The 16,455-nt window shown below is 35.6% G+C and overlaps 1 protein-coding gene across 2 annotated transcripts in view; it reads left to right on the forward strand.

The window, feature by feature from the left end:
* Positions 1-16,455, forward strand: part of PRKD1 (protein kinase D1) — a 332,872-nt gene that overhangs the window by 286,655 nt on the left and 29,762 nt on the right. For both annotated transcript variants that reach the window (XM_065870973.1, XM_065870974.1), the window contains 3 exons: positions 951-1,003; positions 3,504-3,576; positions 6,247-6,353. In XM_065870973.1, the coding sequence (XP_065727045.1) occupies positions 951-1,003; positions 3,504-3,576; positions 6,247-6,353 (233 nt within the window). The remainder of the gene's footprint in view (positions 1-950; positions 1,004-3,503; positions 3,577-6,246; positions 6,354-16,455) is intronic.

Raw genomic sequence — 16,455 nt, forward strand, 5'->3', positions numbered from 1 at the left:
AAGATATGTCATTCATTAAATGACACTATTTTATTTTTCATTTTACATTAAAATTCTGAACAAATGCATGTCAACCCAATATATTAGGCAATAGCGGAAACCTAGAGCTGTTGGTCATAAAAGAAGAAGTAATCTAGTCAGCTTGAGCTTGACCTGGAATGCCGGTCTTGCCATTTGCAAATGTGAGTTTAACATATGTCCTCAAAACCACCTAATATGCTATTCTGGGCAGGACACTTAGTGTGCAGAATACCTGGAAACTCTTGATCATTTTATCCCAGGAAGAAACCCCTGTTCATTGTAGAATGAGATAAATTTTACCAAAATGCAAACAGGATCAAGTATTGAGGATGAATTTCTAAAAGATATTTTAGAGGAGTATCTATTTAAAATGCAACTTAAAATCTTATAATGGCTATTAATAATGAAGCCTGTGGCAAAAAGCCCTCTGTTTTCACATCACAGTGTGTTATCTAATGATCTATCACAACTTTTTAATTGATCTCTACAACCAATATACATATTAATAGAATATATATGCCTAGTTGGGTGCTAAGCATTTTATGTGAGGTCTCTATTTTCATGCCTAAAATAACCCCAATAGGTGGATGTTAATGATTAGCCTGTTTTACAGGTGAGGAAATCAGGCCCTAGAGACATTAAGTTGTCTCAGCTTGTACCAGAGTTACGACATGGCACACCAGTATTTGAACCCAAGTCTTTACGACTCCTAACTCTAAACTGACAAAATATTATTATTTTTCAAAGCCAAGTACAGAGTAAATCTGTAACTGTAAAAGGAAAGAAACATTCTAATAGACATTTTTCTAGAAAAGTCTAATCATTATGGTTTTAAAACAGCCCTGCAGCTTGATTAATAAGCATGTATTTACTTGTTTTGCTATTATCTCTCTCACTTATTTTGTGTATTTTTGAACATGTATTTCCAGGAGATATTTCTCTGAGTATTTCGGTATCAAATTCCCAGATTCAAGAAAATGTGGTGAGTGTGTACCTACTAATATAAAACTTGCTACTGTGATCCTTTATTTGAAAATAAGAGCATCATAAAATACATTTTTATTGATCTGAAATTTTAATTTTTTAGTGTTTTCTAGAAAATAAAATAGGGTCCTTTTGGATGTTTTTCTTCTATAAAATTTTAGAAACATTACATTGTATCAATTCTCTTAGTGATTTTCTATCATCTGTTCTGCAGGGTGGAAAGTTAAATACCTATTTTTTCATCTCAGATAAACAATTACAATGCAGTGCCTGATTTTTCACATGTTTGCGCATCTTGGTACTGGAACTTTAAATGGTTGATACTATGTAATACCAGATAAAATGAAATAAATTATTTGAGTTGCATGAATAGCTTAAACATGTCCTTATTCTCATTCCTTGATTGCTACCCAGAAGTGCTGTCATATGACAAGGAGCTGCATGTACTCTTACAATCACTTGTACTTAACAAGGAGACCTCAGAAAGCTGCATAAGTCAGATTTTATGGATCCACATTCTAGCACCCTAGTCAGCTGTGCCACATAACTCCATCCTTTCAGCTCAGTTTTTGAAAATTGTAGATCATACATATTATGAAATAATTTACACTCTGTCATATGTTTGGTTCTTTTGGTTATACTTTGTCACTGTAGCAAGCAGCCCAAAAGTAATAAGGCCTTTCCTACCTCATCCTGTGACTCGATCTTTCCCTCTATTTTGACTGCTATACCTGTCACCAAAAGGAAAAAGTTTGTAGCCTTACACTGATCTGAGTCTATATTTTAAAGAATAAACTCCATGAAACTCGATTCATCACTAGCATAGCTTTGCAACCTTTGCTAAATTGGCATAAAGTAAACTGAAAACCAAATATGATTGAGAGAATTAGGGAAACTTTGTAATGAAAATTAGACATATTCTTGTTTTGTCAATCATGAGCTAGATTTCTAAAGACCTGAAGGTTCCTGTTGTACTTGCTTAGCCAGAGAAGACTTTGGGAAATACTGATCTACCTATAAGCCTCTTGGGAAATTCTAGATTCCTGTGGGGTTCTTCCACCCTGTTTGGCTGAAAATTCTGGGTGGCCATTGAGCTATCAGAGAAAGATGGAGTAGCAGTTTGGACTCAGAATACTGGAGTAGTATTAATTCATGTTCTTGTCTTCAAACAACCTTGAACTCTGAACCATGGATACTCTGAAGGGATCACAGAATAGAGAGAACTTGTAGTTGTTTTCTGGGGGGAAGGACAAAGGGAAAGGATAGCAATGTATGGAATATGCAGAGGGTAGGATGTGATGTAAAAGGACTTTTATTTTTGTTTTTTTAAATATTTATTTATTTTTGGCTGCGTTGGGTCTTCGTTGCTGCACGTGGGCTTTTCTCTAGTTGTGGCGAGCGGGAGCTCCTCTTCGTTGCAGTGTGCGGGCTTCTCATTGCAGTGGCTTCTCTTGTTGCAGAGCACGGGCTCTAGGCACGCAGGCTTCAGTAGTTGTGACACACAGGCTCAGTAGTTGTGGCTCGCGGGCTCTAAAGTGCAGGCTCAGTAGTTGTGGCTCACAGGCTTAGTTGCTCCGCGGCATGTGGGATCTTCCCGGACCAGGGCTCGAACCCATGTCCCCTGCATTGGCAGGCGGATCCTTAACCAGTGCACCACCAAGGAAGTCCAGGACTTTTATTTTTGAAAGGACAAAGAGTACGAGAGTGGAGGATAGGCAGAAAATTCCATAGGATGTCATAGGAATACTGAAAGTGAAAAAGTATTACATTGTGCTTTCATGAGTGTGGTCATCAAAATCACAGACTAAGCAAAGTCATCTAAAACAGAATGCTTTACTTAGCAGTTATTATTTCAAAGAGGAAAGAGTAGACATCTGGAGACTTGTTAACCTCCAGAAGTGGTAAAAGTAGAAGAGTGTGGTTACCTCACAGATGAGAATTTCATTATGGATTGTCATCTTTTTGTGGTGTCTCTGGCTCACTCACAGTGATTCAGCCCCCTCTTCCTTCAGTTTAGATTCATGTGGATGTGGATGATTGATAAAGAGGCAGCCACAGCATTTTAGCCATAAAGAATGAAATGGTTGGAATCAGGACTCACACAGACATATGCTTGGGAACCATGATTATTTAATGTGAGATTTCTGAATAACCATTGCAATAAGCAAATCACTTTTTGAATACTGACATTATGTATGTAAATGACATATAGTTTTAAGTCTTTTTTCTCTCTCATGAAACCTATATAATTGAACATTGGAAGATTTCTGCTGCTTAAGATTAGAATAGCTGTCCAACATTACAATATTATATTAAATCGAAGAGTGGGTTTTTAATATTATAGTTAGATTGTAGATTTCATCTAGCATTTAAATTTTAATTGTTTATTTTTAAAATATTTATCAGTGTTAATGATATATTTAATAAAATATAGAGTTTATTAGGACTAATCTTTTGTTCCACTTCATGTTTGTTTTTCTCTGGACTTGCACCTACAGGACATCAGCACAGTTTATCAGATTTTTCCTGATGAGGTACTGGGTTCTGGGCAGTTTGGAATTGTTTATGGAGGTAGGTTAATTCACTAAGTATTTTTATTAATTTAAAGTTTTAGCATTTTTGTTTAGAAAAGTAATATCTCCAAGAAAAATATAAAGGACCTATATGTAGATACATTTTTATGTATGTCTCTCTGTGTTTGACCTCTTTAGAAATTTCTCTTGAGGTAGTCACTAAATGGAAATTTGGTACCTTTCTGTTTTGAAAGAGAAATTTTTCTACTACTAAATATCAACAAATTTTTGCTTAAATATCGACAAACTCTATACACTATACTGGTTAAATATTGGTTTATTTAGACAAAATATTGAGAAACAAGGCAGCTGTAATCATAAAGATTCCTTTTCCTCTTAGCATATTTGATCAGAATGCTATAGAAGTCCATTCAAAAATTATTTAATTCTAACATCTTTAATAATATTATGTATTTTGGTAAGGTTTGCATTTTTTACATTTTTGAAGTAAAATACTGAATTTTTACCTTTTTCTTATTGTCAAGCTATTTGGTGAATTTAGTTAAAACTTCTGCTGTTTTTGATTCTAGCCAGTTCAATGACATTTTTCAAGTCTTTAAGAAAGATTTAATATCAATGTTTCACCTGCCTTATAAAATGACATCATAACTTTCATTTCCTTAATATAATCAGTAACAGATTATCTTTTTTTGGTGAGGTTAGGGTGCTCCGAAATAATCACAATGTCTCATTCAATATTATTTACCATAGTATAATATTGTGCTTTTTATTTAAAAGCTAATTAAATTCTACTCTAAAAGTAATTTTGATTCTTACAAAATGCACAGATTTTTTTTTGATAGAAAATCTAACAAGTCAGCAACCATTGTGCTTTTTGTTAAGGCATAACTATATAATAGAGGAGACCAAGTACTACATAGAAAATTCTTCTGCAGTGTAATAATTGCATGCAAAGAAATCATGGTATATAAAGAATAGCAAATATACATAACTGCATATAGTGTGGAGGTGAAACAGGGATAAGAAATGAGGTTAGAGAAACCAGCAGGTACCAGGTAATTGTAACATACAACAGTGAAGGAGCAGGCATAGGAAGAGGCCTCCATAAGCTGTGACAAAGTGAGAGAGTGGCATGGACATATATACACTACCAAACGTAAAATAGATAGCTAGTGGGAAGCATCCACATAGCACAGGGAGATCAACTCAGTGGTTTGTGACCACCTAGAGGGGTGGGATAGGGAGGGTGGGAGGGAGGGAGATGCAAGAGGGAAGAGATATGGGAACATATGTATATGTATAACTGATTCACTTTGTTATACAGCAGAAACTAACACACCATTGTAGAGCAATTATACTCCAATAAAGATGTTAAAAAAAAAATGTTACGGCGGGACACATATGGGATGAGGCAGATAAGAACAGTCACAGAAGAGTGGTCAGTTGCCATAGTGACAGAAGCATAGAGACAAAAGAAGCTGCAACCTTGAAGACAGTAGATGCAATAAAAGTCTGCATTGGAATAGAGATTGCAGCGAGTCAAAGAGTTAAAAAGTGATGTGAAGAAAGTAGAGAACATGAAAGCAAGACAATAGTTTTGTCAGTTGGGAAGGGAAGTATTCTGGAAGGAGTTGGAAGGAATAGTGAAAGTGGGATGTAGGGGAAAGGAACGCTAGATTTACACCAAATGTAGAAATAATGGAATTTCAAGTTAGTTTGTATGTGACCAAAAAAATGAGTAATTAGGTTCATTTTCGAATTCAATTAGCATTCCTATATTTTATACCTTCTATAATCTAGTAGTGTAGGAGTTAAAAGCTTGAGGGTTACCCTGTGATTCCCTAGAAAACTTGCTGTGAGAATTAAATGGGATGTGATGTACGTAAAGGGACTGTCAGGTGATGACAATGATGATGATGATGATAATTCATATTTTTGAGTGTGTATAGTTATCTGGGCACTCTGTGTACTGTACGTATCTTATTACACCTAATTCTCACAACCCTACCATTGAAGATGAGGAGCTCAGAAAGCTTAAGTGATTTGCTCAAGATCATGAAGCTAATAAGGGACAGAGCCAAGACTTTTATTTGTTCCATTATAACATACATTCGTTTTTTAGGACTTTAAAATTATACTTTTTTTTTGTGGTACGCGGGCCTCTCACTGTTCTGGCCTCTCCCGTTGCGGAGCACAGGCTCCGGACGCGCAGGCTCAGCGGCCATGGCTCACGGGCCTAGCCGCTCCGCGGCATGTGAGATCTTCCTGGACCAGGGCACAAACCTGTGTCCCCTGCATTGGCAGGCAGACTCTCAACCACTGCGCCACCAGGGAAGCCCTAAAATTATACTTTCTTAAGGAGAGGACTTTTGCCCGTGGTATGAATATTTTCTATATCAAGTAGCTCAATATCCTGTTTCTAAAACATGTATTTTACAAGAAAATATCAGGCTGTTCATGCAAATAGCTTTTAATGTCCTAATTCTTTTGTGTTCTAAATTGTAGCTAATTTTATAGTGCATATTTGATGTAGAAATGAAGCTAAGAAGTGAAATCTTTATGGATATAAGTCGGTGCTCATCAGAAATGTTAATTTATTCAGTAAAGCATTTTTATAATTCCAAACGGTTTTTATAAATTCTGGTATTCTTTAATAGAGATGATATATAATAAGATTATGCTAATATTTCTCTTTTTTATTTTAAAGGAAAACATCGTAAAACAGGAAGAGATGTAGCTATTAAGATCATTGACAAGTTAAGATTTCCAACAAAACAAGAAAGCCAGCTTCGTAATGAGGTTGCAATTCTTCAGGTACTTTTTTGTTGTTTATGTAGGGGCTATAAAATGTCCCCGCAACTTCTGCAAAACAAAGAAAACTTATCCAAATATCTGTGGCATAGATATTTAGGAACATTTTAAAATAACTGAAAAGGCAGATCCAGCATCAAACTGCAGCCTGTGTAGTATCTTTCCTGAGTCTAGGCAGCGTTTGTTTTTTTTCTATGTACTTAATTGTAGGTTTTAATGTATTATTAATTCTCATTAAATGGGTAATGTTTCAGCATTTGCTCATAGTGGGCACACTGCGACCATTTTGTTTTACATTATCAATGAACTTGCCTTCATAAACATTCCTCCTTTATGCTGTGATAATTATATGAATTGAGTACGTAGCTGTCAGCATATCAGGTAAAAGAGTAATACATGTCCGAGAATACATGATCTTGATCTTATTAATGTCTTCTTTGTGTCTCACTGTAAGCCTTTTATTTAATATTGAGACTGTTCCTTAACTCTTCTCATTTTTAAAGCCAGTCCCTTTTTAAAGCTAGAGTTTGTTAATAAAAGGTATTATGTGATATATATAATTTCTATAACTATTAAAACTTTTTCTGCAGATCAAAAGGAAATGGAGCAGTTGTTTGCTAAATGTGGTCAACCTAGCTATCTAGTCTAGACAATTTAGACCATTGAAAGTGCTCAGTTTTATATAACTTCCATAATTCTCTACTTGTCATGCAAGCTGATCATAATTTCTAATTTTTAGTTTTATTGAATAATTTTCATTTGAACATTGCTAGCAAAGCAAAACAGATTACATTTCTTCATTTATTGTTTCATGTAACTGCCATTTATTGAGTTTATACAATAAAATGTTGAAAAAGATATGATTTCTGCCATAAAGGAGCTCGTGTGTACAGACAACTGAAAATAATTGCTGCTGTACATAAAAAATGACATAAACTTTTCTGGGACTCATATTTTCTAAAGATGGTGTTCTTGTGCCTTTGGACAACTAATGTAACACAGAGAACTACCACAGTGTTCTCTGCTTTCTTGGAAGAAGATAACTACAGATCTTAAGCTGACAATTCATAGATTCATAGCTTAGTCCTTGCTAATCAGATTCTTTTTTTTTTATTATTCTTAATCTGGCTGCATTGAGCTGCAAATGACATCTTTCCACACTTGGACCCTGCTGTCCTGGTCTCCACCCTCACGTAGTGTCCTGAAGGCAGACTCCTTTGCAGCTTGCCACAGTTGGCATAAGGATAAGACATTTATCCTTCCTTTCAGGACATAAGAGGAGTTTCCCGGTTAACATGGATGGTTATATCTTTCTACATTTTATTGCAGCTGCAGAGGAAGGTCTAATTTTCTGTGTATAGCCCTTTAATTGGCTTTCCTGAGCCTGTCAACACATTATCAGCTGCTGACTCTGTAGTAAGGTAGAAAAATAAAATACACCATAAACCGACTCCATCTCCTTTGCAGAAGAGTAGCTGCAATCAACAACTGAGATGCAGTAAACATACATTTGGCAAAAATTCCATTGTAATGTGAAAAAAGAGTTTGCTTAGGTTGAAAGTCAAATTCTGCCCCTTGAGCATATGAAGAGTTTGAGCAGCTCTTATATTATGGCCTGAAATCTCGAGCATCCTCATCACTTATCACTCGTCCCCATTGTCCCCAACCATATTTTACTTCCTTCATCAAACTCATATTTATTGAGTACATATCATGAGCTAAGCACTGTTCCAGGCTCAGTGGATACAGTGGGGACAAAAACACACAAGTCCTTCCTGTCACGAGTCTTTAAATTGTATTACTCAGGCTTACTTCTAGTCTGATGTTTGCAACATACTTACGTGTAGAATTTTTAATTACAAAACCTGTATAAGGAGTCTTATTAAGGCTTGGCATAAATATATGAGGTTCAGGAGTTCATACTTTATCAAAAGTTGACATTTGTTTCAAACTTGTTCCTCAAAAATTACTCTGACCTATGTCCTCTTTTTCCCATGACACTTATCATCTTCTAGCCTATTACAGAATTTCATTTATTATATTTGCTGTGGGTTTCTTTCCCCATCCCCTACCCCAGCCCCTCCACTGGAATATATACATTTCAGGAGGGCGGATATTGTTGTTTTGTTGTATCCCAAACACCAGAGACTGTTCCTGACAAACATTAGGTATTTAGCCAATATTTGTTGAATGAATGTTTGTTGAATTAAAATTGTACAGAGACATCATCCTGTCACATAAGAAGACATATTGATACATAGTATCCAACCAGGTAGCAAAAGTCCAGACTCTATTTTCTATTAATGGTTAATTGGTTAGTTAAGAAGGATTGTGTGTGTTTCATTCTTTGAAATCCCTCATTCCCCTGTTTTATATTGCTTATCAAAAGAAAGAACTCATTTTTTGAACCTGAAAAGACAAAATGGTAATGAGGCAAGCGATAAGGGAAGGGTTCTGACTCACTAAGTGATATGTTCAGGAAAAGTACCATGATTGAAATTAGCTGAATGGTGGGAAAGGTTTTCTTTTACTAATCTTGAGGAACAGAATTCTGTCCCTCTGGATATAAAAGTGATAACCAGAAGCATTTGGTATTCTCTGCCCTGTGGTCTGTAGCTTATGAAAGCTGTTTTCCTGGCTTATGGTTATACCTGGAGTCTGACAAGTTCTGCCCCATCCCTTTCCTCTTTCTGATGCTCCAGAGGGGATCAAGTGGGCCGAAATGGCTGATGGGAGAAAATTCCCCTCATGCAGTTCCGTTAGTCTTCTGGTCGAATTTTTATTTGTTTCTGTTTTTGTAAAAAAAAAAAGCACCTTAGCTTATAGAAAACTTCAAAGTTGTATAAATGCAGAATGTGTAAAAAAGTAGACTTCTTTCTTTTTCTATTTCATCTTCTTTACGTAACCTATGTGAAGGCTTTCCAAAGTCTGATTCAGTCATTGGAAAACCAAGCTCTTTAGATATTTTTGAATAGTTGGAAAATTAAGGCAAGTGTGAATCTTTTGGCATAGTTATCCCTTATTTATATCTTTTCGAGTAGCTATTTTCATTATCTCTAAATGCTTCATTATTATTATGTTTCAGAAGAATGTTAATTAATGTAGATGTTAAACTTGGTTCAAAAATTCCCAGAAGATCCTATTTATATTGTTATTTTAAAAGTTGTATCTTGATTTTTAAAAAGGTAAATTTGAAATTACTGTTTTTTCTATTCATGTCAACAAAATAAGAATAAAAAGATAGTTTACGATTATTAAGGGTAATAATCTGACTTTTAGGAGTCAGTAAAAACTGACTTTTACAAGGAGGTGCAATTACATCTTAGAAGGCTTAGAAACTTAAAATCTAAAATAAGTGATGTGGGCGTGATATATTTAATATAATTTATCAACACAGGCTTGTTCGGTCTAAATTAATTTTTATTTTCTAACATAGTATCACAATGCATAAAAAGCTTTAGGATAATACTTAATTGATTTACTATTATTTTTAATTGATTTACTATTATTGAATATAATATATGAATATTATATTCTATCTGATTTGAATATAATTCTATATATTCAATTGATTTACTATTTTGAATTTAATTCTAATTGATTTACTATTATTTTTCCTCTTTATCTTAAATATCAACTTATTTATCTAAGGAACAATACTAGAGCTTCTGTTTATAATACAGTATATTAAAGCATTTTGGAATTGTAAAGATGCTGAATACAAAATGTAGGAAACAATATGTAAGAATTTTACAGGCCATCAATTCAGTGTATCCCCTTGCACTTATCTCCTGAAATTCCCCCATCATTCTTATTTCTCTGTTGTGTGGCAGTCCTCTTCCCATTTTAACTTTAAAACAAAATAACAGCAATAACAAACTGTGAGCTCGATATGTCTGCCACCTCTCATAACTGCAGCACGTTTTATATTGCCACACTTCAGATTTCTGCTCTATGCTACTTTCCATTCTTATTCATAAATTCCTTTCTTTGATTTCCACACCTCTCTTAAAATACAAGGCCCTTTGGTCTTCTACCTCTGCCCAACTATCACCCTTTGGCTATATTTTAGTCTTTACCCTAGTTGACTAGTCTCAGTCCTTCAACAGCATTGATCATTTGCTCCTTTTTAAATCTCACTCCTCACTTCATCCCTGCACTTATCAGGCCCCGTTTCACCTTCCCTGCTAGCTCCATCCTTCTTGAACTTCTTCTGTTCGTCTAAATGATGTATGCTAATCTGGAACTCATCCCAGAGTGAGCTCATCCACTTTAAGAGAGTTGTCTGTCATCTCTCATTCCTTAATTTATCTCTTGAGCTCCGTTCTTTCACAGACACTTCAGTCTCCTGTTTCTGACCTTAGGACATCTCCACTTCGCTGTGCCAGTCTTACCCAAACCAACCAGCCGAAAACCAAACGATTATTCCTAATGTCTTTCCCTGCAAGTTATTCTTTCCCTAATTTTGTCTATTTTGCCATCATTCTTCCAGTTTCTAAGCCTAATATCCTTTACCTTCAATTAATAAAAATATTAAGTCATTCAGCAGTACCCTGAAGCACTTCCTTCTTTGATACAAAGCGATTTACTGGGCCTCTGGGTCATATAACAATGAATGAAACCTTTTAGGATGTTTATCATCTATTTGAGCAGATAGAGACAAGTAGCTACAAGTCAGGATAGCTGTGGAAATATCATATACTTATAGCTGATTCACTTTGTTATACAGCAGCAACTAACACAAAAATGTATAGCAATTATACTCCAATAAAGATGTTAAAAAAAAAAGAGTCATGGATTATGACAGAAGTCAGGGCATTGGAATGAAGGATTACTTCAAAGAGAAATATAGCATTGGTGAAATCTTGAAAGATTCACTGCCTTTTGGTAACCAAAGAAATGTTGGAAAGGGTCATTAGGCTGAGGGGCCACCTTAATAAAATAAATATACTATGAAATGTAAGTAGAAAACTAGATCATTTTAAAAGAGTGGCTTCAAACCATTTCATGTGTTCTCAGAAAGAATTCTAGAAGCCTTTATTTCTGCTTGTGTATTTTTAAGTTGACAGATAGAACTATTTTGTCAGAAGTTTAAAGAATTTTAATTTTGTACTGTACTGAAAATATTGATATTTGAAAATGAGCTGCTATATAACTTATTTAAATATACTCATTAGAATCTAAATATCAGAAACATTTGATATTTTTTAACAATAATTTAAAAAATACATGCATAGGCTTTTTAAGCAATAGTTTATTTTACAGCATTCCTTGTTTTCTTTGACTACGTAACACTTTTCCCACAGAACTGTATTCCAATGTAATGTATTTTTATACTTAAAAGTCTTTTACTGGTCCCCCTTTCATACTTATTTGCAGTAAACATAAGTATATATTTTTAAATTTCTTGATTACAACACTAAATGTTTAAAGCATTCTCCTGGATGAATTTATCATTACAGTTATTATTAGTAAACCCTTTATCCAGCAAAGATAATTATTCTAAAAATTTTGATCTATGTTTGTTAAACATAAAAAATGAAATGTTGCTGAAAATACATTATTTAATGAGATTTTTAAAAAGTTAGTTCATAAATTGGTGGGTGATTATTACTTATTGTTTGAGTTAAACAGAGTTCAGCAACAACTTTGTTTTTCTAAATTGTAGGAGCCCAGCTGTAAGCCCTCCCAAAACAAGACAAAACTATCCCAGTGATTTATCTTCGAAATTCATCCTCTCTCTTTTAATTCTCTCTCTGTTAATAAATCTATTAAATGCTTCTCTAATTTTGGTGAAAGCATGAATTAGAAACTAAGTTGCAAAAGAACTGATTTCCAAGTTATTAGGGTCATTCACTTCATATCAACACAATGTTTCAAATTTTCCTTTTATTTTTCTCCCAGACAATTTTCTTCCCCATGGCAAGGTACCCTAGTAATATTTGGAATGTGTGAGAAGCATGCCTTCCTTTTGGAAAGTGGAAGCAAAATTATTCTGAAAGGCAACTTGGGCTTGGAGAATTTGAAGACTGTGGGGATTTTCTCAAATAGATCTGTATTAGAAGAATATTTATAGACTGTTAAGATTCATTCATTCATTCAAAGTATAGTTACTGAGTACTCACCATGTTCCAAGCAGTAGAGACACAAATGTAAACAAAGCACATTTTCTTAAAACTATCCCTCTGCTCACATATCTTTAAAATCTTCTGGTACCCCAAAAGTATGCCTACCATAGTTTAGAGACTGCTGTGAAAGGACAGAGTACGCTTAGGTAAGACTGGGAAATGGCTTTCATGTGAGTTCATAGAGACCCTTAGATATTGTGCCAAGTCAACTGGATTTTATTATGCTTTGGTGTTTGTGAATTATTGAAATATTTTGAAAAAGAAATTGTTATGATCAGATCAGTATTTGGGGATGACATATTTTAGAGAAGAAAGTTTAAAGGCAAGAAAACTTTCTTAGAAGCTATTTTCAGCTAGTTGTGACAGTTAAAATGCCCCCGTTCTTGTATAAATAAATAATTACATTTTAGGCTCTAATTAGAAAACTATGAGGAGGAAGAGTTTGTAGAGTGGCTGCTCATTGTTCCAGATGTTACAGCTGTCTCAGAAGCTTAGACCTGGGGGGAAAAATTGGGCATTGGGTGCAAAAGAAATCAGAGAACATGTCAGAGTGATACCTTTAAAGGCAATGGAACCTCAAGATCAGGAGGGGATTTGGTAACACAGAACAACACGGTGGCGGTACATGAGCTTAAAAACAGAATAAGCTGTAAGGAAGAAGTTCTTCCAGCTAGGAAGGCGAGGAATCCAAATTGTCAAGGTGGATGTCATAACAGGTACAGAGGACACTGCAGTGAGAAGACTGACAAGGCAGCATTCGAAATCCAGACAACATACTCAAATGCACTCTGAGAGCAAAGTGAGGAGGCTTAAGTAGCGTGGCCCCTGAAGCACACTAGTTAGAACAGGCAGGACAGGTCCTAAATGGATTTGAGTCCAAGGAAAGCATTGAGGCAATGGATAACATAGAGTTTAGAGAGCCTAAGTTCTGGGGTTAGACTGCCTGGGTTCTCACATCAGGCTTAAGAGTCTTAGGAGCTTGGATAGGTTACTTGAGTTCTCTGACTCTCACTTTCCTTATCCAGAAACCTTGAACAGATGTTATAAGAATTGAGTGTGATAATTTTGTGAAATTCTTAGTGCCTAGCATATAGTAAAGATTCTGAACTTATACTACTAGTATTGCCACCACTAAGTTGTAAATCTAGCTCCTAGGAACAAGTTCAAATAACTTGATATTGAGAATTTCCTAAATAGAGAACATAGAGACACATAATTTCATTGTAACAGAGAACACAGTTGACTCAAATCCTGGGGTAAAGCTGAACATATATACATTAACATTTGCCTGACCCCTGGTAGACACTCAGTAAATATTTGTTGAACAAATTATTTAGCCACAGCTCAAGGAAACAGAGGGATACAGAATCACAGAGCATGCCAATAAGACAATAAAGTATTCCTTACCTTAATTCCTTTTTTTTTGTTGTTTCAGGCAAGGCTTTATTTGGAACCCCTGCTGCAGCAGGGGGGGAATGAAAACAAGCAACAGTTTCCCTTGCTCGCTCCCCAAGGCGGGTGCAAGTTGGTTCCTTATATGGGGTGAGGGCAGGGATGTATCCAGTGTTCAGCCAGAGGGGTGCGTAGGTGATTTACCACCCCTTAGGTAGTGTTGTGTGCAGGGGGCATGCACAGTACCCTGCTTTTGCTCCCTACCCCCTGCTTTTGCTCCTAGCTCTTCAAAAGTGGCAGATGGGTTTTTTGGTCTCATTGTATCTTTTGTCCAGAATTTGCCCCAACTGCACATGCATGCATTCCTTTTTGACTACAAAACATGGTAATTTGGGCTTCCCTGGTGGCACAGTGGTTGAGAGTCCGCCTGCCGATGCAAGGGACACGGGTTCGTGCCCCGGTCCAGGAAGATCCCACATGCCGCGGAGCGGCTGGGCCCATGAGCCATGGCCGCTGAGCCTGCATGTCCGGAGCCTGTGCTCCGCAATGGGGGAGGCCACAGCAGTGAGAGGCCCGTGCACCGCAAAAAAACAAACAAACAAACAAAAACAAAAAACATGGTAATTTATCTTCACAGAGCAAGATTAAATATACATCTTGTAAATACCTGGCTTTGTTCTCTTAGTCAAAAAAGACGATCAAGAGTAGGTGGAAAAGAGGTAATCATGATAGAAAACCAGAGAATAATATTGCTAAATATGAGTGGGAAAATGAAAATTTGCACAAACTGGTGATTTTACTTAAATCATGAAAGAGTCAACTTTTCTTTCTCTAGAAAAAATATGCAAAATTTGAGTTCTTTCTCTTTTGTGTGTACTGAGAGGTTAGTTTATACTTCTTTTGTTTCATCTTACATGTTCATCATATTTCTTCAAATATTTTTCTTTTTTATATTACTGCATGAAGAATTTTAGTGAAATTGTTTCTTCTGAAGACATGTTCTGCAGCTCTAAAGTAATCTTGTTATCTTCTGCACGTTCCAGTAAATAAAGCCCACAGATTATGTGTATATATATCTAAGATAGAGGGAAAAATAAAACAAAGATCTATTATAAGGAAAAGAAAACAAACTTAGAAAATTTTCTGAATAGGTATTGTGTTCCATAAGAAGTTAGTCATAGTGAAAACTTAGTGTCAGAAGGTCAGGTTCCAGTCAAAGCTTTTCCATGTTTTGGCAACCCTCTTTTTGTTTCCTTAATTATGGTTTAGAATTCGTCTGACTTGGTGTGCTTGCTTCTTCACAGGAATGTTTGGGGGGGATTAAATTAAATAATATATAAGGTGTTTTATATATTTTTTTTTAATTATTTATGTATTTATTTATTTGGCTGCGCTGGGTCTTAGTTGCGACACACAGGATCCTTCTTTGTTGCAGCATGCAGGATCTGTAGTTGGGGCAACTCTTAGTTGTGGCATGTGGGATCTAGTTCCCTGACCAGGGATCAAACCTGGGCCCCCTGCATTGGGAGCGTGGAGTCTTAGCCACTGGACCACCAGGGAAGTTCCTATAAAGTGTTTTTTAAATCAATGTTTCCCAACATATTTTTGGAAGATCATGTCTTTTGAGTTCCTTCATGGAAGAGGGTGGAGGTTAAGATGTTCTCATGAAGACAGTTAAGAAAATATTGTGTACTACAACCAGGTCATCTACATCTTGGAAGTGAATAGTCTTTCACTTATTAAAGATTCTGAGATGCCACATAATTAAGAACTTATTTAATTTTGATAATATGCTAGTTAAGTGCCACAGAACCCTTACACAAATGTAAGATATCACAAACTGACCTTTTTGCACATAATGTTCTGTCTTCTAACCTGTACAGTAGACTGTACAGTAGACTTTACATGGTCACTCCAGTTCCCAATATCCAGTACTTAAGACATCAGAGAGATTATGTGTCTACACAGGTCATTTAACCTTATAATAGAATGTTATGCTTTCTGGGGTGCTGACATTTAAATATAGTAACTGGGCTACAGTGATATGAATTGTTAAAAGTTACACTTTAAGTCTAACACCAAGGTAAGATGGGATTCATGTGTTCATGTTTCCAATCAGGCAGGTTAACAGGAAATAAAAATGTTTTCCAGATGTTGTCTCCATTGCCATGCGTTTGTAGCAAATAGAAAAAAATATCCAGATATTTGATCCATTTTTTAACTTTTATGTACAGTAAACACACCTTGACCTACAAATTCCAATTTCCTTATTTTAACATGCCATTCTTTTAATTCTTGCCTTTCCGCTAAAAACAAACAGTAATGGCATAGAGGAAAGGGGGTCACACTTCATGGGTAGAATGTTTACTAACACTGATCTTCTTTAAAAGGTAACAATCAGTTATTAATTTTCTGCCTTTGAAGCCTTTGCTGCTTGTTCTCAAATATTACGTCCTTTTGCCTAAATTCAACTTGGAACTCCAGCCTTTGTCGGGGGCTAGAGGATAGATACTAGGATGCATACAGGATCCTTGCTGTGTAAGGGTCTTTCTTTTGATAGAAATCACTCCCTCGACCACCAAAAA

This window comes from Phocoena phocoena, chromosome 2, assembly GCF_963924675.1.
Source record: "Phocoena phocoena chromosome 2, mPhoPho1.1, whole genome shotgun sequence".
Classification (NCBI taxonomy): domain Eukaryota; kingdom Metazoa; phylum Chordata; class Mammalia; order Artiodactyla; family Phocoenidae; genus Phocoena; species Phocoena phocoena.